The sequence below is a fragment of the Apostichopus japonicus genome, chromosome 11 (genome assembly GCF_037975245.1).
Source record: "Apostichopus japonicus isolate 1M-3 chromosome 11, ASM3797524v1, whole genome shotgun sequence".
Classification (NCBI taxonomy): Eukaryota; Metazoa; Echinodermata; class Holothuroidea; order Aspidochirotida; family Stichopodidae; genus Apostichopus; species Apostichopus japonicus.
In genome coordinates, this window is record NC_092571.1 from 25,746,811 (window position 1) to 25,773,141 (window position 26,331).

The 26,331-nt window shown below is 37.2% G+C and overlaps 2 protein-coding genes across 2 annotated transcripts; both read right to left on the reverse strand.

Moving 5' to 3' along the window:
• Positions 1 to 3,244: 3,244 nt before the first annotated feature.
• On the reverse strand, positions 3,245 to 11,674 carry LOC139975630 (ciliogenesis and planar polarity effector 2-like). Its single transcript, XM_071983690.1, has 4 exons — positions 11,488 to 11,674; positions 9,737 to 9,889; positions 8,755 to 8,879; positions 3,245 to 7,963 (listed from the first exon to the last, which is right to left on the reverse strand). The coding sequence occupies exons 1-4, from the start codon at positions 11,597 to 11,599 to the stop codon at positions 7,523 to 7,525; spliced, it is 831 nt and encodes a 276-aa protein (XP_071839791.1). The 5' UTR covers positions 11,600 to 11,674; the 3' UTR covers positions 3,245 to 7,522.
• A 1,237-nt stretch (positions 11,675 to 12,911) lies between these two features.
• Positions 12,912 to 25,839, reverse strand: LOC139976198 (uncharacterized). Its single transcript, XM_071984718.1, has 11 exons — positions 25,372 to 25,839; positions 24,371 to 24,529; positions 21,740 to 21,915; positions 20,822 to 21,036; positions 19,929 to 20,025; positions 18,495 to 18,626; positions 17,723 to 17,917; positions 17,044 to 17,134; positions 16,556 to 16,679; positions 15,040 to 15,331; positions 12,912 to 14,368 (listed from the first exon to the last, which is right to left on the reverse strand). The coding sequence occupies exons 1-11, from the start codon at positions 25,749 to 25,751 to the stop codon at positions 14,211 to 14,213; spliced, it is 2,019 nt and encodes a 672-aa protein (XP_071840819.1). The 5' UTR covers positions 25,752 to 25,839; the 3' UTR covers positions 12,912 to 14,210.
• Between the last annotated feature and the right edge of the window lie 492 nt (positions 25,840 to 26,331).

Sequence of the window (26,331 nt, forward strand, 5' to 3'; positions counted from 1 at the left end):
TCTATACGAATACCAAAATTCCAAACTCCCCCTCCCATGCACCCTGCACCTGTCCTGCACCTGTCCTACACCTCTTAAGTCATTACATGAGCAGTAATATTTAAAAACCACCACTCATGGAATCTTGTTGTCACCAGATTTTCATAGTTCCCACAGGCATCGTATCTAATGTCGTAGGAAACAGAAAATTGTCACGGATGTCTTTCTGATGAAATAACAATATTACTATTCGAAACAGGTTTCTTGGTGGCTCTGCTATTTTTTTTGGTTAATGTTGTCAGGTACAAGGAGAGTTACATTCTTCATAGAGTTGGCAATGAGTTCTGTGTGTGATGGTATATAGGCCATCCACAGAAAGATATGAAATGTATTCATACAAATATTAATGTGTCTGTCCAAGAAGTTCTTTCAAGTGATTTGTAAAAGTTTTAAATGGCTAGCCATTTGCAGGGTTGGATCTCTTTCAGATATTTGGAATGCAGTGAACGTTTGCCAGGCGACTTCCGTCGCTCTTAATCGGGGATATCCAAATACTAATGAGGATTCTTTGTTTCCCTTTATAGGGTTTTCTGAAGATGAAGGTAGCCATGACGACGAAGATCAAGATACAGTAAACAATCTGAGTGATAGTAAGTTTTGTTCTGATTCTCTTGAACCAAGGACAGCTGAAGTAGGGTACATGGGAATAATTTGAGTATCAGGTATTCAGGTATCATATAGAGAAATGCTAGGTATACTGCTACACAAATGTAAATACATTTAGCAGGTTTGTACTTTGTACACTAAAGCATACTATTTTCATGACCGTTTGTGAGAAGTAAAAATTCATGTAAGATGCGCTACACCAGATTTGAACACTTTATCATTACAAATAATGCATATAATTCCAAGTGAGGAAAATTTCCTTGAAGGTTGTAAGAAAAACAGTTTAAGAATTTTGACCAAAGGTGACCATATTTGAATATCTAGCATATTTTGGGCCAATACAGCATACCTTTAAGCAATAACTAGCATGCTAATATTTGTGGCCTATAGTGATTAACCTGTAAGATTTTTATATTACTCATCAGCAGTTGTTAGCAACTTCAGAAGTGATTAAAATTGACAAGTGGGAACGAGAACCTTCAAGCAGAAGAATGCTGTTTAACAACCTTATTGTTTCTCTCTGTCCCCAGATTCAATAAAACTGCAGCCAACCTCTATCAACCCCCTTCGTAAACAGCTCAGGTCTTCTTCCATCCTAGTAAACCAAGCTAAAGGGGTGTTGAAGAAATTAAAACAGATGCCCTACCAATGTAGCTACTGCTTCAAGGAATTCTCTTCCAAACTTGCCTGTAGACGACACCAAGATGCGCACTCAGAGGCAGCGGTTAGCACGAGCAACGGCGTGCTGTACACCAACGCGAGTAACGAGGAAGAAGAATTGTTGGAGGATAACGACCCCGGTCACAGAGAAGAGAGACAGAAGAAAAAGTCCTCCTGTACCGTCGGGCGTCCTTACAGCTGCAAGATATGTAAGACCTCGTTCACTCTCTTGACTTCATACATCGCCCACCAGAGACTCCACTCGGTCGATAACGCCGTCAAGGTGCCACCGTACCAAGCAGAACCTAACCACAGCAGGAGTCTGCAGATTACGAGCGAGGTGGAAACCAGTCCGGGAGATGACGAGGATACCCAGTCGAGGGTGACGGACGGTCCCAGGAACCGCGAGCAGCCGAATCACTGTCAGTACTGCCGGAAACCTTTCTCTTCGAATAGTAAGAGGGTCCTCCACGAGCGTAAGCACACCGGCGAGAAACCTTACAAGTGTAAGCACTGCCTGAGGGGGTTCGCAGCGGTGGGGGACTGCAAGAGACACGAACAGCTCCACACGGAAGAAGGGATGATCAATCTACCTCGTTGCAGATACTGTTCGAAACCGTTCTACTCGATCAGCAAGTGTCTTATTCACGAGAGGATCCACACGGGCGAGAAGCCCTTTAAGTGCGGTCTGTGCGACAGGGCGTTCTCGCAGAAGGGACATCTGAAGACCCACGAGAGGACCCACACGGGGGAACGCCCGTACCAGTGCCAGCACTGCGACAGGGGCTTCTCGACCGGAAGTGGGAGGAAGAAGCACGAGAGATTGCACACCGGGAAGAAGTCATTAAAGTTGAAAATAACGTGTAATTGATTGATCGGAAATTATTTTAAGATTTTTTTGAGTATACTTTAAATATAGTAAAATATGCATTTTATATAACTCAATGTAGCAAGGAGATTCATTCACAAATATGCATGTTATTACATTAGTCAGGGAAAAAAACTAGGGGTGATGTGATTATTTTATCGAAACATGTATTTATCACAGTAGTACAATGAAGATAGTATTGGAATTGTAGCTTACTCTGGGTTTGGTGTGTTTATATTGGACTCCAATAAAGCTGTAATATGCCTTGAAATTGTCACAATCTATTGGAAGTTACACGACAGTAAGGGAAAGAAATGTACCTGAAAACCATGAACCTTTGCTTGGTTCACCAAAATCTTAGTTAAATTGAAGGGATTTATCCAATTATATGTAAATGTTGGTAAATTCAGTCCTGAAAGTTTTACCAAAAAATTTTGAAGCAGTTTTTAATATGAAGTGTTACTATGCTCTTGCCCAAAATGTGTGCAATCAGGTGGTGAGATTTGACCTAATCCTTCAATAACACTAACATCTCCAAGCCCTTATTCTTATATGTGAATTAGGTTACGATCTTGGGAATTCACTTGTGTAAATTTGTTTTTAATGGCAAGTGGCTAAGTAAGTCATGTTTGCTTTATAATGAAAGTAAGGAACTATACTCAAACATTAATGTTTAATATAATTTAACCAATAAATACCTCACTCCTTGCAATGCATTTCTCTGGTAGGATACATATACAGTTTATACTGGTGACTGAGGCTGGTTGCTACGCAACCTTGCTGGGAACTTTCTACATCTGTAGATCCAAACCACATCCTGGATGGCACTTTGTATCACAAAGATCTCAATTTTTTCAAATTTTATAGTGATGTTAGCGACATTTACTGGAATAAGGGGAGGGTAAATCCAGTCAAAACATCTTAAACTCAATCACCCATTTCTTGAGTTAGGCACAATATAATGTTAAAAACAGTTGTTATGGGTTGGGGAGGAGAGTTGGGGGTGTCTTATACCATCATTTAGAATGTCAGAACTATTGTTAGAAGTATTATGTTATGTAATGCTCGTAGGTTTTAATTGTCCAAACTGTAAAAAAATTGTGGGAATATAAGGCATTCGACTGGTTTAAGAGGATAAAATGTGAATAGAATTTTATGCTCTTTTATTATGGTACGATGTTTTATTTGTATATTTTAAAGGATTGACATGTTTACTCCCATGTTTGTTGTTAAACATAATCAATTAGCCCAGATAAAGTAAAAAAGTTAGTAGTTGAATTTTTTTATATTCATATCATCCTACATCGACTTTTACATTTTAATAATCTTATGAAAATTTTAAAGCAGTTCAATGCAACCTGTAAATATGTTTTTAATATAATGATACTTTTATTTGATTATAAACATTATCACTTTAATAGACTTTTGCAAAACAATTATTGTTATATTTTGCGTGAGGTGCATGCATGCAGATTTAATAGTTGAATTTTGAAAGATCAGCAGTAATTGCCTCCAAATATGCTAGATAGTCAATTAATGGTCACTATAAACCCTAAGATTTAAACAAAAAACACTTTCGTTTGCCTCTAATTGAATGTTGCTTGATGTCTGGAAATAATATGGAGGCTCCGAGCCTCTAGGAAACTACTTTGGGAAATAGCTTAGTTTGGGGGGAGGGGGGAATACTGAGGACGTTTAAACCACCAGGGAGTATATGCAGACTGTTAAATCATTCCACAGAGCCTGCCGTCAGTTGTGAGATTTCAAATACCTTTAACTTAATATATAATATCCTCTGGGGCTCTGGGTATGCCATGCTTACCCAAATCACCCACCTTTAGTTTTTGAGTTTTCCATGGAGGCCCCTTGACAGTGGGTGGGGAAGGTGGAGGGGGCACTACACCTACTATATATATTGGATTATCTGGCACTGACTGCAATTGTAGTACTATACTAATCAATCTCCATCTGATCACCCGCCTTTAGTTTTTGAGTTTTCCATGTAGGACCCTTGACAGTGGGTGGGGAAGGTGGAGGGGGGGGGCAGTTCACCTACTATATATATTACGGATTATCTGGCACTGACTACAGTTGAAGTACTATACTAATCAAACTCCTCACAGCTTTTCATCTCCTACTCGGCTCCGATATTCAAATTGTAGGTGTCTAATACTGTGCCAGCATTTGCATAACCAGCCAGGGCTGAATACTTACCAGTCTACAGCCAATTATTGATATCTTGATATGGAAATCTGTCAACGAATTGGTGTTTGCATGTATTGATTTTATTTTATGATAAAACTTTTGACAAGGACCAGCTCTGCGAAAGCTGGAAGAGCGTTTTAAAGTCGGATGGCGCCAACACTGTATTTGATTAATGGTGCCAAGACTATATAGTTGATTAATAGCGCCATCTATGCTTTGTGTTAAACTTGATAACTGTCTATAGTTAACAGACAGCAGGAGTCATCTTTCATACCTATGTACTATTGTTTTTACTTCTGATATTACTTTTAATCATCATTCTTCTTTTGTTAATTTTATAGTTTCAATTCAACAAGATATAAATACAATTTGAAAAAAATGTTAACAAATTGTTTTCATTCAACCCTTCTCCTTTATTCAAATTGTTTAAAAATTAAAACAAACAATATAGTAATAGAAGAATAGTGTAATAACCTTAGTACTCTGTTTAATACACTGGCAGTCAGGCTTGTTATTTCCTTGGGTGGAGGGGAAGGGGGCAGAGCAAAGATGTATGATCTGTAAATAGATTCTCATACAAAACTTTGACCAACATATAAGGTTATCATCTCTGCTGTGTCACGTTTCAGGATATAGCAAAGGGTTATAAAGAGGCTACTTTTTTTCTAATGGGGGAAGGGAGATGTGAATGCTTTTGACAAAAGAAAAACTGTATTGTTGTGGTTACAACTAAAACACACTTGGAGAAGGAATAGGCTCCCTGTACTGACAAGCTGTAAAAATATAAAGTAGGTCTGTTTCAAAATGAATTAAAGGGAGTGAAGACTCGTGCACAAAGAAACATCTGACGCCGGTAATCTAAACGTTTCGAATGAGGTGTAACAGAAGTGTTAGACACCACCATCGATCCCAGAAAATACACACACAGCTTGCTACCGCCGGTTATTAGACACTAGTGTACAGTCAATACATGTAGCTATGGTCAATACGCCCAAACAGTGTACATAGCAGCAATGGACATCTCAGCAGAGAGTTGTTATAGAACTCCCTGATCTCAGGTCCAGATAAGAGATAACTGGGTATCATGTTTCATTACTGTCTGCATTTTGTAGGGACAAGAAGAAAACTTCACTTGCAAGCAACAGAAAGTTAAATTTTTGCAGAGCGTGGCACACTGTTTGGGGCGAGTCTTCAATGCCTTTAAGGCAAACGACACATTTCAATGGCTTGAAGAGAGCATCCAACAACAGCCTGTAGTTAGTACACATCCTAGAGCCAAATAACACCTCTTATTAAAAGTTCAAATATCAACAAAACAGATATTAATGAAACCAGCTACTCCATTCAGAACTCCTAACGTACACAATAAGACTTTAATTCGCATTTCTCAGCCATGCAATCAGGGCACTTTACCTAGTTTTGACAATGGTTTTTATTGTCATTCCGACTTTACTTTGCTGAATTATCTTCTTTTTCTTAAATGAAACGAATGGATTTACTTGAGAATGTACGAAAGCAATTTCCATTTCATTCTTCTCTTTCGTTCTCCCTCTTGCAATAATTATTCATAAATATAAGGATATTTCGTACTCATATGAAGTATTAAGAAACAGTTTGAATGGGGGAATGATATGAGTCAGAGTTACATAACATGAACCCACTACTACGAGAGTTTGATTTGAATACATTAGCTGGAAAAGGACAAACTAGAAACAAAAAGAGGAATAAAGAATGAATTTAACACAATGCCTGAATAAAAAGAGCAGTTAATTTAAATACAATGGCTGTTAAACAATCAAAGAGTACTGTAGTTGGATTCAGACTTCGATGTACTGGGAAAAATCGGAAAACAATAGCTGGGTTTGGAACAATTACCTTGAGTACAATGGTCAGTTATTCAACTTTTAACTAGTATACAGTCTTGATAAGGCCAATGACATATTACTCACAAAAAATAACATTACCATTTTAGAAACTGAAGTGCTATACGATTTTTTACTACTGCATAGTCACTTAGCTGAATACTTAACACTGAAAAATTGTATTATTACAAGTTATTATTCAGTACAAATCACAATAAAGCAAGAGAAATTAAAATGAAATATTTAAGAAATTTAAAAACTTTTAAGTCTGACAAAAAGAAAACAAAGTTTGAAAGAAACTACTGAGTAAAATTCAACCATGTTGGTCGGTGAATATACTAAAAGTATTGCACGTTGCCCTTTTCTTTTTTGTTTAATATAAAAAGAGATCATATACTGATTAAGCAATAAATTATTAAGATCGTGTGGAACAAAAGGCATTTCAACCACTATTCAACTGGTCGGTAAGAAATACAAAAGTCGTATTTGTGTCTTCCACAACATTCTGCCTTAAACAGCAGATAAATGTTACAGGGGTAAAACTACAGCACTGTAAAGGGGAGAGGGGTACGGGGGGTTATAACTGAATGAGTCACTCATTTTTCAAAATGAAAGAGACATGATACAAACTTGTGACAACATTTTTCCAATAGACGTAAATAATGCAGTGAGAACTGTCCACAGTTCCACACAGTCTTGGACATTACTTGCAAAGGGTTGAAAAAACCCCACAAAATGAGTGACTCTGCACTTGACTTTTACCTCAATGTTTTATACTCATCTGTTTACTTGTTTCTTTGACCGAAATTCACCTGGAGCAGCTACTTCTTGTTTGTGATTTTGCTATATAAATCCACTGTATTATTGTACACTGGGTTGCTCTTCAAACCAAGAGTTAGTCCCTCTTGACAACCCTGATACAGATTAACAGAATCTATTTTTCCTAGACAGTGTTCTGGAAGTAAATTTGCTCACTTCTGTGGTATTATTTATTGGTACAGTTTCCATTTTTGTTTTTGCCTAAAATGTGCTTCTTTGAAAACTTAAGGATTCAAGGGAAAAATGAAAGAAAGCTTTAAAATAAGATTTCACCAAAACCCTTAATTCAAGGCCTGTTCTCTTGCTCTTTTTGTCTGTCAGGTTTCTTAAAACAATGATAGGAATCAAATATTTAAATGCTTCAGCCCAAAGCAAAACTCTCAAGAGAAGTGAGTAACCTGGAAAGTCTAATTTTGTCCTGAGTGACCATTTAGTGTTCTATCTAGCATAATTTATTCTTATTTCAAACATAAGTAGCTTCGATGTCACTGTCAGCATCATCATCCTCACTTCTACTTTCCGTCCTCACCCAAGCATAATCTTTGAGCAAGCCTTTTTTGATCATCCGGAATGCCAAGAGAAATTCGCACAATCGATTCAGAGAGGGCGCTACATCCTTGAGGTCATTGCAGGTCTCTGTGACGATGCGCCCGCTGTCTGTTTCCGTCTTGTGGACGTTCTGTACACTGAGTAACGGTACCATCCATTGTCTTTGGAAGTCTTCAAGTTCTTTTGATGTTATTTCGCTTCGATAAATCTGATCGAATTTAGTTCCGACGATGACACGGAGGGTGTCTTTCAGGTCGTCCTCTGAGTCGCTCAGTTTCTTGTGTAAATCCAAAAAGCTGGATCTATCCGTATACGAGAAGAGGAAGAGGGTAACGTCTATGTCTTCTCGGCAGGCCTGTGAAAGATCAAAAGATGTGAAATTCTTCAATCTGTGCATGTTTCAATAGATGCTTAAGTAGTCTCTCAAGTCTCAGAAGCAGTGCAAAGAGTAGGAGGCAGAAAAGAGATATTGTGACTTGTAGAGTATTAATGGTAAAGCAAAATAGAATGTGGAGGGCTCTGAAATGTAATATAACAAAAAGAAAATAATAATAATAAAAAATAACAAAAGTAAAATAACAAAAGAGGGAACAATCATAAATAAACAACACCTCAGCAAATATATCTTGTCTTTAAACCAAGAGGTAGACAGAAACATCCATAAAATTCTTAATTAATATTTCATAATCACTAAGTTGACTAAAGACAAGATGGCTTCGATTGCTACTGTATCAATAATCTATTACTATAAATAAAGTTTACATACACCAAGGAAATTAATGTCATGCCAGAAAATGATGATAGCTTCAGAATACCACTACTAACATGATGAAAATATAATGCCCAAATAAGCTTTTATCAAATCAAATTTCATAGCTGCAGATCAAATATGTACCGTAATACTGTATGCAATATCTCTCATCCTTTTCATACATAAAAAATCAGGAACTGAAAATGTGATACTAGACATATTTAATCCTATAATATGATTATAACTGAGCAATCAATGTGACACTCAACAAGACATTGTGTGGTAAACTTAAAAATTGATAAAATTCATTATTATTTATTACTTTATAATTAAAATTTATAATTTATTATAATATATTATAATTTATCACATGTTCATAGTAAAGTGCTACTTACAGGATAAATGTGGTCGTACTTTTTACCGACGTTATCTCCAGCATCCCAAAACTGAAGCCTCGTGAGGATGACATTACCATTAGAATTCAATTTGATTGGCCAGTATGCCACAGATGATACAATTCCTGCCCAGATGTAAAAAGTATGCAAAATTTACATATACTCTCTGCTCTATGAGTTTGCAAAATACTCAGCTTACATTTTGCTTATAGTCCCACTGTTCCCTCAATTTATAAATCTATTCCCAGGCAAAGTAGTATTCCTTTGTCTCCCTCCACCCCTCTGGATTGGTAGGAGCAATGTTAGGGTAATTTGTGGATGTATGTTTGTTTTTTTGCAATTCATTGCTATTCCATTTTGTATCTTTTTGTCCATTTTAACCACCCAAGTTTCAAATAATTCACACTATATATTAAACTGCACAGAGTTGCAGCTTTTTATTTTTCTAGCACTACTGAATCTTAATGGTGGACTTCTAGAATTCTGTTCTATATCTTATCCCTCCATGCTCTTTTGTGAAAGTTTATTCCTTCTGCAGCTGCTTCATTAGCCAAGATAAGGTAGATAGCTTTTGGCTACTTCGTAGATCACATGATATCCGGCAAATCACTGTTTTTTCGGGTAAAAACCAAGCAAGGGCTAAACAGGTTGAAATGGTTATCAGTCCCAGATGAGTGCCACATAAACACATAAATCCACATAGAAAATAGAAATAGACACAGCTCAGTAATGGGTCATTTGGCTCACAGACATCCAACCACTTCAGATCCACCAATCTGAAACTCCTTCCTGCACCCCTGGCACAAAGTATTTCAGGATTCTATCCTGATATTAGCCAACTTCTAAAATGTACATCACTGAAACAGTGTTAACACCATTGCTTGTTATTTCAACAGCTGTGAAGATTTAAAATACATGTTACTGTATGTCCAACTATGCCCTGTGTAATGTTCTCAATGAATAAAAACAAAGACCTACATACCTGGTGTTTCACAATGGGATCTTGGTGCAGGCTGACCTGTCAACTTTGCTACTGTACTGGTCTTACCAACCCCTGATTTGCCGACCAGTCTGGCCTTGAAGTTCCACATTTCGGGTGTAATCTGGGGAGGTAAGGCTGGCCTCTCCAAGAATCCTACAAAAGGCATATAATGACAGTATGAGATACATCCATGTGTAAATTATAATACAAAGATATTGAAATGAATGGAATAGTACATTGCAAATGATTACTTCTATTACTGACATTATTAAAAATAAATTATCCTGTAGAACATTTAGAAAATGTTATATTAAAGAAATAATTGCATCATATTGATTAAAATATCATATAATTGATTTATTGTCGAAACGTTTAATTTGGTTTTCAATTTTTTCTTCTCTTTTCTTTCTTCAGGGAGTCTTCTACATTGTTAAGCTATTGTATGCTTTATAGAAGACTTCCTTTCACAGTGTATATTTGCACGTAAAAAAACAAAATAAATCAAATCAAATCAATTGCTTCAGGTCTTGTCTTTTCCTTTGGGAGCAGAGAGGCCAAGGCTGGATATATGTTGTGAGAAACTCTTACATATTAATTATAACGACAGGCATCAAGAATGATTTGGATTAAGTTAGGCCATAGTTGATACTTCAGATCAGCAAACTGGGAAGAAATATGCAAGCAAACACTAAGGCATTGGTATCAATATTTGAAATGAAAGTTTTATATTTGCATGAGCCTTTTTCATATTTCATTATTATTTTATTTTAGGCAACATGTCACGAAAGTGTCCATTAGCTATAGGTTGCATCCAAAAACCCGCCGTTTGTACTGAACGGCAGGTTTTTTCAGTTGGTTAGCTGAGTGATCAGTCCCATCTTTTCGCACCTTAGTTGAGCTGCCTATTCATCTATTATGCAATTCTTCACACAGCTAGTAGCCAAATCACTATCAGATCAAGGCAGACATGGCAAGGTGTGAACAAATCAACTCTTCCAAACTAACCAGTCTGTTTGCAGAAGAGATAAAGTTTCAGTAAGTTGAGGTCAAGAGAGCTGAAAAATGCAACCTATGGTTAATGGACTAATTCTCGTCATGATAAGTGCCTTGTTTACTGTTGCTGATGAAGTTTTCCAGTAGTGGCAGATTAAAGTGGCACTCAGCAAAAATATATCAATGAAGCAGATCAGTTTTGAAGATCATGCACATGGGTTGTAGACCCCTATGTGATAAAAACGTAACAGTCCATTAAAGTTCTATTAATTATAATAATGGCCTGAAGATAGCGGACAGCTTATAGGCCTTTTCTTTTACTGCTGTTTGTGGATTGGAACTTGCATTTGTTGATGGAATGTCAATTCATGTAAATAATGAACATTTTTGGCAGACGGTTTCAAGCATGGGGAGGTGGATGCAAATCTAAAACTTTCAGCCCCATGCAAGGCCAATAAGGAAAGGGCCTCACCTAAATTTAAGCATTTAGCCTCTAGGCTAACTTTATCCATAATCTTGACACCTTAATTTCTTAAATTATTATCAAAGCTGGTAGATTATATGAGCGAAACCTCTTTATTTTCTAATGATGTGTTACTTTATTTCATTCCACTGTAGCCACATCATCGTAGACTTACAGTAGGCCTATACAGTAAGGGCCCTGGGCTAGCCTAGTTTTCGCACAACTGCTACATTAACTGTAGCCTATTTGGGCATCTTTTCTTCACGGGAAAAAAAATGATATTACTGTCACACACCGAAAACTTTACGCTTCCCTCCTTTGAAGATAGCATTGATGTACTGCTTTCCATCCTTGCTTTTGTACCAGTCTGGTAAAATAAGGCTTTCACTGCTTGAACTGACGGACATTTCTTGCAGCAGAGATCCCAAACGCTATCACATACGTTATACACTATGGTACAATATGTATTAATCTGAGAACATTGTGTTATTCTTATAATACAGGATTCGATGTGATATGAAATGGAACGTGTCGCCGTCGTTGATCCTACAACGTAAAGTTGCTGTACTGTACAGTGTACAGCGAAAGAGGTCTTTGCGCCGTCTGCTACACGTCAAATGGGTAGCAGACGCCTTTTGGAATACGCAACTTACGCCTTCCCCACGGGCTCCCCACCGTGATATCCACCCGCCCCTTTTCCGAAACCCATTCGGTACTAAAACGGTTATGAATAACATGTAAATAACTTGCCATTATGTCACAGGTGGCATAGACACAAAATCTGAGAAAAAGTCAGCCGTATATAGCCCATCTCAATCGCAGAACTTGGATCGAGTTGTTCAGAATTACAATCACCAAGAAATAGGTTTGTTTTCAAATAATCTGTGAAAGAGGAGGCCAGGGTTTCCTTCCATCTTATATGCTCTCTTGCAGCGAATGACTCCCTGCTAGATTTGTAATGCTGTGTGACTGATAAAACTGCTATACCATTGGTGGAGTTGCAAGGGAGCAGGAAACGAGGGGATCCAGCAGGAAAATGGGAGCAAAGATAAACCCGGCAAGGGGTACAATAAAGCAGGGTGACTTTTTAATTTCCATCAGGTTACTTATTTGATGATGTGAGAACATAATAAAACAGCTGCTGGTTGTCATACATGGGGTGGATAAGGTGAAAGGAAAATTACTAAGTGCATATCTGTGTCTATGTAGCATATATACCTTAATTTCTGTGTTAACACAGAAATATTCATTTAACAGTGTGAAGCATGGGTTGAAGCGAAGTGTGCCTGTGAGGACCTTCCACGTTTTGAATATAAATTGAGAAACATTGTTCACTACAATCAGATTTATGTTTATAGGTGATTACATGATTACTATATGGAACATTTTGCTGGTGGTGGTCAAGCTAGGCCTTTTCAGCAATGCTTTTACTATATAATGAGTGTACTCTGAAGAGGTTATAACATTGGATACTGGAACTAGGTGCATGTTATTACTAAATAATTTCAAATGCCATAACTTGGCTTCAATTTTCCTGTGTTTCACCCATTATCCTATCTTCCATTGCCCCTCTAAATAACCCCTAACCCATACCCCCACCCCCACATCCACACATCCTGTGCTTGTTCGTGTAAAATTCTAACTAACGAGTTGGCAATTTTATTACATAACATCCAAAATAAACAACAAGACAAAAAAGAGGAAGCAAAGATGTTATAATTTGGACTTCTTGTTAAATATTTATTTTAATATAAATGCACCTTGAGTCTCCCCTCATTCAGAAAAGGAAACTAAAAAAATGAAATATTGAAAGCACTGTATACCAAAACAAATATATCAATTAAAACAAATTATGGTAAGATAAGCATCCCTGGACACAACACAGCCTTTCCTGTCAAGGTATACATTAAAACTTCACTGGCAAGAAAAAGCACTTTAACACAAGATATATACTGTATAACAGGCATGATGGTCAAAACCTGTCTATAGAAAAACAGTTCTCTTCAAATTCACTCGAACATAAACAATTTGTTACTTGATAGCATAAACTACTACCCCAACTACTGCCATTAGGATTCATCCTTGAGTGTACCTAATTAATTGACCAGTCACCTGTATGATTGTAAACATAAGGGCTCTAATGGCAAGCACTACATTCCTGTGTGTGAGGACAAGTTTAGCTTTACCACAATGACTGAAATATTACACTGGGTGTTTAATCATAAATTTGTACAGAGGAGCGTTCAGTATGGCTAGCATTACCAACTCGGGTAGATATTCAATCGCCCCTGATTTTGGCCAAAAACAGGGGACTTGGGTGGTATTTACTATAGGCAGGGAAGATCGTAATGAGGGGGAACAGAATAGGAAAAGTAGCCTATTAGAATCATTTCACCAATATCTGAAAAATAATAGGATTTTGGGGGCCTTTTTTTAACATATAACTTTCCTAATTACAGAGTATAGCAAATTATACATGAACCAAAAGTTATGAATGAATTATTACAATGCATACACTTTATACACACTGCACTTCTGGAAAACATGGAAACACACTGTCTGTTTTAATTGTTGCATCACAGCCAGTTATGCGCTCCATAATTTATTTCTGGCCCTGTTACAAAAGAGCTTAACAAAATCATTGGCTAGAATGGGATTCCAACCAATGACTTCAGGATTAAAGGTCTTGCACTCTACCGACTGAGCTATTCAGCCCTCAGTTTTCTGTTTCTGATTTAACTAGAAAGTTATCTCTAAAGGATTTGAAGAACCTTGAATCCATGCACCACTCTGCTGCCCTTCACCTGAAGGCAAATGCAGTATAGGATAATGATATAATGTATTGTGGAATATATTCTTCGACAAGGGCATACAGGAATATCAGACCAAGCCTTAAGAAGTGAGTTAGGTAGAGCAGAAATCCTGCGTAGATGTTTTGCTGTGTTCCATTCAACGATTTCCACATTGGGCCCATCTGGGCCTGTGTGATCTCCAAGTAAAAGTTCAATAATGAATCTATCACAAAAGTAACTCCAAGAGCTTCACGTACCGCCTCTGGATCTCGCTTATATCGAGGAAAAACTGGGCCTGTATCTCGTTAAGTTCTTCGTAATTGGTGCCAGCATCTGCTATGGCTTGGTATATGAAAAGCTTTCTAAGAAGTACCTCAGGAAATTCTGCATGAAGGAAGGAAGAAATAGGTTAACAGCTAGAAAGTATGCGCTAAGTTTTCAATAGTTAGAACCTGCAGCAATTTTGAGCACAAGTCTGCCAAAATGTTGTCAGTAATAATGGACAATGCTCCTTTACAAAATAATACCTTCATATCATATCTTATATTCTGGATTACATCTGCTTTAATATTTACCTCTGGCTTGTTGACATCCTCTCCCTGCTGTCAACTCTCTCACCTTCCCCACCTCAGTGCAATGGTTACCCTAGACTAGTGTGTCACTATTAAAATGAGTCTAACTTTAAAAAGTACATTCAGCACAATAAACCATCTTCTCACTGAGACAAATGACAACCATGTACAGGAAAGGAAATTAAACTCCCTGAATTGGTGAAATCTTTTGGACAAAATATAGCTTACTGAAGCCCACCTTTCTCCCATACCCATTCTGTCCCACAAAAATCCCTATTAAACCTGCCATGACTATTTAGCAATCATTATTTAATAGACAGAATCATATCTGAATGGCTCCCAGCTAGCTTTCCCTTGTTCCATAGAAACATTATAACCCTCATTGTCAAATATTCCCCATTATCTTTCTATCGATACAGTCACATACTCCCATTCCCAAGCCTCCCACCAACCCCTATTCCATCTTGATTGCTGTTAACGTACCACTTAAGTCAATAAAACTATCCTCTATGGAATCTTCATCCTCCTCTAAGATACCAGCGATCAACTCCTTCATTTGTGCATCTGCTGTGTAACGACTTGGGTGGAGATTTTCGGTGCAATGACTTCCTGGCTCACAGACTGCCCTTATCTCCTCCTCCATCTCCTCCTCATCCTCCTCCTCCAACTCCTCACCATCCTCAGCTTCATTGTCATCCCCGTGCTGTGGTAAATGGTCTCTTAAATGTTGATGCATTGGAGTTTCCTCTCTCTCCAATAGATCTAGTTGATCACTCTGAGGTAGGAATGGTTGAGATTACGATTTTGCTTTCCAAATTTAACCGTTGATGGGATATGGTTTCAACTTTGTGTGAAGTTACCAACATATATATATATAAATATATATATATATATATATATATATATATATATATATATATATATATAGTGTATATACCAGTTGAGTGCTGTCTTTGCATCCCAATTCTGAAGTACGAAGTATTTTTTATGCAAAGTTTATGCCAGAACAGTCTTGTCATGTACAACATCACATCTCTATGCTCATTTGGAACTTCCCTGCCTCTAACAAATACCACTTGAGTCCCCTGTTTTTGGCCAAAAACAGGGGAGATTGAATATGCACTCAGTTATGAATATGTACCCAGTTGGTAACTCTAGCCATACTGAACCCTCCTCTGCTCAAATTCATGATTAAACACATAGTGTACTATTTCAGCGGTCGAGCCAAACTTGTGTTCACACACTGGAAAGTAGTGCTGGCCATTAGAGCACCTTTGTTTAAAATCATATAGGTGACTGGTCAATAAATTAGGTGCGCTCAAGTATGAATTCTAATGGTAGTACATGGGGTAGTTTGTGCTATCAAGTAACAAATTATTAATAGTGGAGTGAATTTGAGGAGGACTGTTTTTTGATAGACAGGCTTGACCATCATGCTGCCAAGTCCACTATAATACAAAACCGTATCAACTCCAATTTTCATTATATCCAGTAAGGCAAATAGGAATTGAACATTCCACAAGGTTGTTTAAAATATGTCCATCTATCATCAGTTACTTGATTAATATAACCCTGAGAGTGTTGACTTGTAGCTCAGTGACTATATCTATATATATCTATATATATTATTAGAGAAAACCAGAGAAATAAGATATGACTCATAATTGACAAATAAGGAGTAAGTTTTAGAAAATACTCCTTATTTGTCAATTATGAGTCATATCTTATTTCTCTGGTTTTCTCTAATAATATTTTCTTTTGGAGTAAACGTGGATTTTCGTTATATTATATCTATATATATATATAAATATATCTATATATATATATCTATATCTATACATATATATATATATATATATATATATATATATGTATATATATATATATATATATATATATATATATATATATATATATATATTTATATAACTTGAATATTTAACTTGAGTCTAGTTACAACTATTTCTACCAGTCTTTGTCTACTGCACATGATACTTACATAATATTTTTGTAAGAGACTAAGAGCGGCATAGTGAACATGTTCCTCGTGTGCGACCTCCTGTATAATAGCTTTCTTTAAAGCTGTCCATGGATTGATAGCAAGTTTAACTGCAAATGTGAACCTTTAGAAGAAACAAAATACAGACTAATATATATAATATATAGTCAACAGAGCACTGCTTGTCATCTAACTCAAGATACAGCTGAGATAGATGTTTCTTTGGGAGTGGGAGAGAGTGGGGAAGGGAACAGTGAGGGGGTGGGGTGAGTAGTGAGGATGAGAGGGTAGTATTTTAACTAACTTCTCTTAAAATAAACAACATAATTTGACCTGTTTCTAACTATCTTAACCCCGGAACCCTGATGAACTTTGCCCACTTTTCATAAATGTGGATTAATAACATACAATGAATTCAAACTATTCCATATTTTGAGACTGCAGGTGTCTCTCCCATACACGTAAAGTATGAAGAAAGACATGTGAACCTTGGACCAAGATGAACCGATGAAGGAGGTCGAGCGGAGTGTGGTATAATACCCTCAAAGATGACAGCCCTGCCATATTTGGGTCTAATACCTACGAAAAAAGAAAAAGAAGGATGGATTAATTTCCCAGGAGCTTGGGTATTCTATTACATGAGCAGAAAACTTTAAAGTTGCTCATTAGCAATAACTTGTAGACTACACAACCTTCCAGTTCGGGAAATAACTCTGAATTCTCTTTTGATTTCACCAGGTTTATAGCAGCCACTGAGACTCATACACACAGCTACTTCAGTTAGAGACAACATGGCCAACTCCAGCTGAATGAAAAATAAAAACCTTTCATTGTTAAATGAAGAAATCAAATCATTCAGTCTACAAGGTTCAGCATGTGGTTTTTTCAAATTTATTTCCTATTTTTTATTTTTCCAACAATCGCAAATCACCTGTAGCGACATATTCGATTAGTCCAAATCTGAATCTGGTCAGAAACGGATGCATAAAGAGGAGCCGCAGTTACCAAGCAGTGTTGTGTTCATTTTTAGCATCAGCTATCAGAATCCATAATCATTTATATCTTATTGATCTCACAATCTTCTAACTGGTAGGCTTCATACTGATTTCAAATGCTAACGCATTTGTGTAAGTACTTTATATACAGAACTAATTACAAACTACTTACTAGTGATATATTCCAACTTCTCAGAATCAGAATAAAAAGCTGTTTCTCCTCCGTAATCTATCGTCCAGTTTGGATTTAGATATAGCAGGAATGTCCATTCATCCTCCCAGGTTTCGCAGTCCTGATGGTTCTGCGTGCTGTCGAACGCTCTGATGTTATTACATGCAATGTCGTATGGATACCACGTAGATACACCTGAATTAATGATCAAATTTATTGGCAGAATTAATTGCTATATATGCGAATTGTACAAGCATGCAGTGTTAATTGCTATACTGACAAATTGACAAGTCATCAAAATACCTTCAAACAGCTATGCCTCCCTCCCCTACCGCTCTCCCGCAAAACAAAGGTAATATTATGAAAGTAATATTCTATCTGCTGAAAATTGTTGTTAACAATTTTCTTCAATTTTCTGATCAAGCTGAAACAATCCTTGCAATATTTATTATCATAGCATAGAGTCTTAACCCTATCCAACTGCTGACAAGTGTTACTAAGTTGTTTCATGTCATGAAAGGTTGAAAATGTTGAATTCCAATCATATACATGACTTATTTTACTGTCATAATTTATGTCATATCATGTCATTATGTAATGTAATAGTTTTAAGTATTTCCTTCATGTAATTTCTTGTACCATTTTACCAATGGAGAGTATCAATGATACTATATCGAAAACTGCACATAAATAATAATAGGACAACCTTTTAACTTTTTCATTTAGTATTTCTGGTCTGAAAATTTACTTCTTACTAGATAATTGAACTCACCAGACACAAACTCTGCGATTCTCTGAACAACTTTCCACAGTCTACTTTTGATAAATAATTCAATATTTATGGCCGATATCCACTGGACATTGTCGGAATCCTCGTCATAGGAATCGTCAAAGTAGTAGTCCCCTGTAAGACAGGTAATAAAGCCGATCAAAACACAGACGGTAGGAAGGACGTAAAAACTGGACTGCCACAAAACTCTTCTATTTCTAAAATTTACTTTAAACTAACAGGTCAACAAAACAGAAAAGAAAAATCCTATCAACAGGCAAGGGAAAGAATTACAAGAGGTACCAGATGGTCATTCTTTGATGCCCTCCCTATTTACTTCTTCCACCCCTTTGAAATATGGCAAAAATGGTTTTCACAACAATACCAGAGTGACCAATATATATGCCAACTGAACCCTGTCCATGCTATAAAATTAATTTAAGAAATGTTTAATAAAAAAAAAAGAGGTGTTTTCATCATATTAAATTATGTCAAAAGTGTAGATGAGTTATTTATTTTCAACAATTTGTGTATATTATGTAACAACCATTCACATTATATTTATTAACTGGCGAAGAAGCCATCATTGGCTTCTCAAAGCCGCAAGCTGACCGAAGTCAGTCTCTTACATTCATATTTAACGTCCATGATTATGAATTGTCAACAACTCTGTAACTGGACGACATACTGTACATTAATCTTGGAGTGACTCGAAGTCGGGACCTTATGATTGAAAGGCACCGGCGTTAATCACGGAGCTAACACTCCTCAACATGTAGCAACGATGTATACACTAATGTCCACTAAGACACCATGTAAAAAGTTTGAGACTGAATATGGCTGCATGCATCAGTGCAGCCAAGATGGATAGTGAAAATCGCTCAAATCGATCATGGAGCAAAAGAGCTTTTGCTGCTGCTGCACCTTCTCTGTGGAACAGCCTTCCAGAACATGTAAAACACAGTCCATGCCTTGCTTCTTTTTAACACCCTCTCAAGACTCATCTCATGAAAACTGTTTAATTAATTGTTCATTGTTGCCCATTTTTGCTTGCATTTTTGTCTTCCACTATGTTTACTGTTTTTTGTTTCGCTGTCACACTGTTTGTGTCACTGCGCCATGAGCGTCTTTTTTGACGGATACCAGAGCATTATAAATGTCCATTATTATTATTATTATAGGACATGATCTTTGTGCTCGATCAACACTTCCAGACAATAAGCACTGCTTATATCATCTCTATTCCTTGATCATGTTGATCCGGCCTTGCTGCAGCTTTTTCGTTTTTGATGTATTTAACAAAATGACATCGATGGCACAGATGATCTTTAATATGAGCAATAATTATTAAAATCATAAAACAGAAAATAGATCAAAGATTATAACATAACGTGTGTTTCTTTGCATATATAGCAGACTTTGTCTTTTTGTACTCACCATAGTCTTCTACATGGTTTCTCAAGTTTAAAAGATCATCCTGCAGAAACAGGTCATCAAAGACATAAATCTTCCTACCATTTGTTCCAGTGTAGTCCTAAGTGAGGACAGACATGTGTATTAGCTGAGTACAGATCACATACTAGAAACAAATATTGCAAACAAACAACACAACAAAGGTGAATAGCGACGCAACTCAGAAAGACAGGATGGGGGGTGGGTACAAAGTTGAGGGGGGAGGGGGGCAGGAGGACATGTGACATTGATTTGAGGGGGCACACCCCAAAATTTTCCCACAGAATAGATCTACTCTGTGCTTGTTACAAACATTCTAGTACAAATTTGACTATTTCTCAACAAGGCAACACTTTTTAACGATATTTGTTTTGTTAATTTTCCAACCACAGGGCATTTTTAAATATCAAAAGGGCACTCTTTAATTAAAAACAAAACACTTTTCCTTAGCAAAATTAGCATTCGTAATTAATGTAAAGGCACTCTGTGATATGTTTTCACAAAACAACATGGCCTATGTTCTCTTACCGAGCTCTGAATCCCCTGGTTACTGCACTAATAGGAAGTACTCAAGTTTGTTTTATTTTGAAAAGTGAATTGAGGATTGAAAAACAAACAACACATCAAATCCACATTTTTTTTTTTTTTGGCTTTGTTTGGACAAATTTCTGAAAATGAACTAAATTTTAAAATGTTATATATATCCCGGCAACAGGAAATGTACACAGCTGGAAATTGATCTGTATCATATCTTGATTATTTAATGATTCTGCCCTTCTATATCATGGTTTTGAAACATCAAAGTATGAAACATATTGAATAAAACAATATAATTATTTAAAAAGGTTCAGAAATTAGTTGCATTGAATGTTGGTCACCTTTGTTACATGATTGGCTACATCAAGGTTTCCATAGTGACCGTTAATATCCATCATGGAATGGAACATGTTCCTTTCAGCATTCTTCTTCTCCTCGATATGATGGAGTCTCCGTGCCTCGAATAGATCAACCTTTGTCATGTTACCGGTGTACTTAATCATTAGAAAGTACAGAGATCCCTCACAGTTCATGCTCGGTGATTTTGGAAGATAGGCTAAAGTGAATGGATTGAGAGAAACGGTAACTTATATCAGTATTGCTTGGTTAATTTGGCAAGAAAAAACTGCTACAAAGTTTCCAAAAGGAGGGTATTTGTAAAAGAGGTTCTAATACTCCAATTTATTCTCAGACATTGAAGAAGTGTCTAACTACTCTTGTTTTACTGATGAACATAAAGAGCCAAATACAGTATCTCTTGAATGCCCTATCCTGCAGATTCCTGGTTTGTTTCAAATATAACTGGATGGAGGCTTCTGACTGGCACTCCTGAGCTCTGAGATGGTTACATAGGTACAGCGGTAATTTTTTAGGGAACACCACCAACTATAAGGCTGAATAACTTAGAAGAACAAAAGTCCTGCCGGACTTAATCCCGGCAGTCACTGCTTTGCATCCCATTCTAGTAAACAGTGTCTCTGTTCTTTTCAATTTGTTTAACTCCCCAGTGACATTTGGATAACTGGTATAGATACTATAGTGCAAGGTCTAAAGGAGATTCCAGGGGAAAATTTAATTTTAGTAGAAAATTATACTAAGGAATCTTGGTGAAAGTTGCATGCAATCTATCCCTACAAGTTGCCTTTTTGAGATAATTGAAATTTGTCAGTTTGTTTTTTATTATAAGTGAACTTGAAGCAGGTGTAATGTCATAGTAATACATGCGCTGACAGCCAAATTTCTTGCCTAATATACTATACCTAATGAGCCGTTCCACACAATTGCACGATTGGAAGATGGCTTCACTGACATTTCTATCTCTTCTCCCTTGTAGAGATTTAGTTCTCCGTAAGAGTTTATCTGCCAGTCATCCTTCAAGAAATAAATGAGAATAACCTCTTCTGAATCGCCTTGAATCAAACCAACAGAATCTCCTCTGAAAGGAAAATAAGAAACCATGTCAATTATTTCAGGTTACATCACATATCACATCTGAAAGAAACTATAGCCATCCTTTAAAAGGCGACCATGATATTTTATTCAGGAAACCCATTGACATATGATTCTGACATGATCTCTCCACTTCCCCCCATGTAGTCCACAGAGGGTTTTTAGTATCTACACTGTAGGGGAGGGAGGGGAGGGGAGGGGGGTTGTGGGTATGCATCTCTGTGTTTGGTGCAGGTTTTATGGTATATTATGGTTTAAGGATTGTGGCTAAATGTCCATGTGTCTCTAATATCTCATCCAGAAACAAGTATTTTGTCCAAAATAAATATCCAAGGGCAATTTAGGACTTGAAAGAAACTGGAATTACTGTAATATTATTCATTCATACTTAGTAAAGATTCCTAAATCCTATTGGTCCATTCAGGTCAGCTGACCGTGGTTAATCCTGTGAGTAACGCACGGTAAAATTACGGGGCATCACTTTAATAAATCTTTGGTTATATGTAACCAAAAATGTTTTGTTTTATGATTTTTCCCCCACACAAATGGTAGTGTATGAATGAACGGGGTTAATCAACGGTCTAGCGTGCGTTACTCACATGGTTAATGCACTCCGGGTGTTAATGCTATCGCTCCGCCCTCGTGCATCGCTTGTATTATCCCCCGATCGTGCATTAATCCTGTGAGTAACGCACGCTAGTCCGTTGATTAACCCCTTATTTATCAGCATGGCCTAAATGCAAGATGATAGTTTTAATGTGGATTTACTGCAGCAAAAGTTTGATGATAGACAGTTCAGTTGTTACCTGCAGTTACAATCTGTTCACTTTTTGTGAATATCAGTCAAATTGCAAGAAATCATTGAGGACAACTGCCAATCTGCTCGGAACAGGCAAAGAATCACAAGCTATATATATAGTTCAGCTAGATAAATAGTTATTCTGCATTCAAGTTATGTAATTAACTGGCAAAATTATGCACTCATGAAAGTCTTTCTAGGAAAACTATAACTCGACATTTATCGTACACTAACTTAGTCAATTGTTCACTCTGCATTGCCTTCAAAATAATGGGATTTTCAAAAGAATCTCTTATTACCATATCAAATTACTATGAGGGAATTTCATTTCATATACATGCACACTGCACACAGTGAAACCATACCTGCTTAGATCCACACTGCATATAACCTTATATACATGGGAAGATATATGGTAAACTAGTTCCACCAGCATTCTATCCTATTTATTACATCATACTGATGTATCTGGCCAACGTGCTTCGTTCATGGATGAGAAACAATTTACTCACAGCAACACTTTAACACACAACCATAGCAACTTAAATTGGTGGCATATGTCCCTCCACAACACCTCCTCCCTACCTCCCCTCCCCCCACCCCCAGATCATTTGTGGCATAAAAACACTGAAAAGTGTCCCTTTTTATGAATTATAGATATGCTTTTTTTTTGTTAATGAAAAGTAACCTGTTCCATTCTTGTGATTATAATGAGCCATTTTGGTATTTTATGTCATTAGAAAGTGCCCATGCAATTGATATTTAAAAAGTGCCGTTTTGTTGTAAAGTTGAAACTTTTCTAAAAAACATTGAAGATTTGATTGATTAAGTTTGTGTGGCAGTCTTGAGGCAATTTTGTGGTTCGCCCCTCAAATCAGAGTCACAAATTTGGGGCATTTACATAAAGAATCTGCTTGATTTCCGTAACATAAGCAGTGGCAGAGCGTCCATACAGTCAGAGGGGGCAGATGCCCCCCTGACGGACTCAAATGGACTGCTGGCGCCCTTTTCAGCTTTTTACTACTTTTTACTTATTTGTGATTATTGGCTTTTTTATTGCGCTCTCAAATACCTATTGACATGTCACATTTTGTTGGTGTAATTTTCTGACAATTGGCGATGACACCTGTTTATTCTTCAATTATCTGCAAATTAGCAAGGCCCGGAAAGGGTCATTTCCGGCGATCTAGGGAGTATCTTTACTCAAAAAATTTATGTACGCTCCGCGCCAACCTATGGTGGCGCTCCGCTTAGATAGTGTTGAAAGCGCACCTACAGACCATTCTCTCCCCCCCCCTGACCAATACCCCTAGCTTCGCCACTGAACACCGTACTTCACTTTCATTATGAGCAAATATCATTGGGCAGATGTCACTGATCTTTGTTGTTATTCAGGAAAATGCCAGTGATGAAAAGTTGATTTTTGCCAGTAGATCTTGCAAGCACCGGCATTTTTTGGCAAGTGGATAAAATTGTGAAATTCAAGGCATGCACATGTACATATAGTTCTGACTTAATTCTGAATTATTAAACTCAAATGGACATTCATCAGAAAATATAACCACAAAGACATATGCCACAAATACTGTAAGTTATAAAATTAAAGAAGAGAAATATGAATATATATAGCACTAGATCTCACCTCCTGAGAATATGCAGTGTTGTTTCATATGGATAATACTCTTTAGCATTCTGTTTAATGTCTCCAACTAACGTACTGAAGACTTTATTCACTTCTGTAGACTTGACCACTGTTGAGTTCAACCAAGTAGACCATGGCATAGATTCACTTTGGCTAAACCTGGAAGAAAACCCCCCAAAAAAGACAATAATTGGTTACTTGGAAAATCCATATATTCTAAAATAATTGATAAAAGAAACTCCCACTTCTTCCCTTTGTTGAAGGCTCTTGACACAATTTGGCCCCTAAACCCCAAATTAAGGCCCATAACAAAGGTAATAATAGGGACTGGGGCGAGAAAGGCTGTCAGACAAATGTTCAATGGTCTTGAACATGCTGCCTATGGTGGCAGTAGTATGTATGTGCATCTTGCATTCCTGTGGTATGGGGTATGGGGCATACTTATAAGGATCCCCGGAGTATATGGTTCAGGGTTCAAAGGCAAAGAAGGGTCCAACTAGGCGACAGAAACATCCGATGTTCCTGCATTTGGGACATGCATATGGTTGTACATCCTTTTTTAGTGTAATTATACACAGAACAATTAGGTCAGTTCTTCAGATGCAACACAAAAGTCAATCTGAAAACCAGAATGCCAAAAGGCTTAGTCATTACTTGCTGCACCCTTAATGAGAACATTAAATAGTAGACTGCAGACAATATTTTCATGGTTTGAATATTGTTACCAGCATGATATTTGTATGTGATCCAACATTACAATATGATAATCAACATAGCTGTTCTTTGACTGAGGCATTCAGAATTGGACCTCAAATGGCACTTGATCAATACAACAAAAAACAAAACAACAAAAAATGTACAAATGCACCACCTACTGTGAGACACATCTTGGCCTCATATCACACATTCATACCACTCGATCCAAATGTGTCACTCATTCTTGACCAAAATTTTCCAATATCAAAGCAAGAAAAAACTCCTCCAATTTGTTTCTTTCTTACCTCCAATCAGCAGCAATTGTTCCATACATCTGTAAAGTCAGCATGCTTTTCTGACTCAGGACATCATCATAGACTGCCGCTAAATTTACTGTTTTGTTTTCTGCAAGTGAGGTTGCGATTTGCTTGAGGGTGGGCGAGTGTGCCAACTTATCTGTTGACGATTCTTGCTTCTTCTTATTACATTGTTCAAGGTTATTCGTGAGATCTTCGAAATTGCCAGGGAGTAACGGATATGGCCATTGTCGTTTAACGATGTCACTATTCGTTACATCCAAGACACACAACGCCCGATGTAATGCTAACCAAATAATTAAACCTTTATAAATATGGCTAAGCTTCATGTGAAATGTAACCACGGACGCCATATTTAACTTCACCATGTAAATTTGTACGTTAGATTCGCCTGTGGAAAACAAGAAACCCAACAGGTGTCACTGACGGTATAGCGTGCACAGTAACTGATGCCAAATACTTCCAAGGTATGTCAAGACTGATATGTATCTTATCCAGGGACGGAAATGATCACTACGTCAGCGTAGTATTGACCAATGATATCGCGAGAAAGGATGCCCCCCTCTAGCCGTTATCAGAAAGGGAAATTCCCATTATACGTGCGTTCTGTTCGACTGAGGAAAAGTAGGCCTACTATGGAAACGATTAGGTGCCGTCAAAATGTTAGGTTCTGTCATTCTGTGTCTGCAATTTTGCAACAATTAATCATTTTAATTAATCATTGCAGTGGCGGCGGAACCGGGGGGGCTTGGGGGGGCTCAGCCCCCCCCAATGAAAAAGTTGAGGGGGCAAATGCATGATAAGCCCCCCCAATATTTACCAAGGCTCCGAAACGTGCATCTGCCCATTTTTCAATGCATACTTGTCGATCTGTCCGATGCACACGTATACTATGTAGGTGTAATAATATTAGTAATTGCTGGGGGACCCTCGGCCCGTCCCCTGGCT

Coding starts and splice junctions, on each gene's coding strand:
- LOC139975630 (XM_071983690.1), bottom strand. CDS start 11,599: ATGTCCGTCAGTTCAAGCAGTGAAAGCCTTATTTTACCAGACTGGTAC. Junction 9,890..11,487: donor AGGGAAGCGTAAAGTTTTCG/GTGTGTGACAGT, acceptor TGCCTTTTGTAG/GATTCTTGGAGAGGCCAGCC. Junction 7,964..8,754: donor AGTACGACCACATTTATCCT/GTAAGTAGCACT, acceptor GATCTTTCACAG/GCCTGCCGAGAAGACATAGA.
- LOC139976198 (XM_071984718.1), bottom strand. CDS start 25,751: ATGGTGAAGTTAAATATGGCGTCCGTGGTTACATTTCACATGAAGCTT. Junction 17,135..17,722: donor GAAGTTGGAATATATCACTA/GTAAGTAGTTTG, acceptor CTTTTTTCGTAG/GTATTAGACCCAAATATGGC. Junction 14,369..15,039: donor TAGTTTTATTGACTTAAGTG/GTACGTTAACAG, acceptor TCCTTCATGCAG/AATTTCCTGAGGTACTTCTT.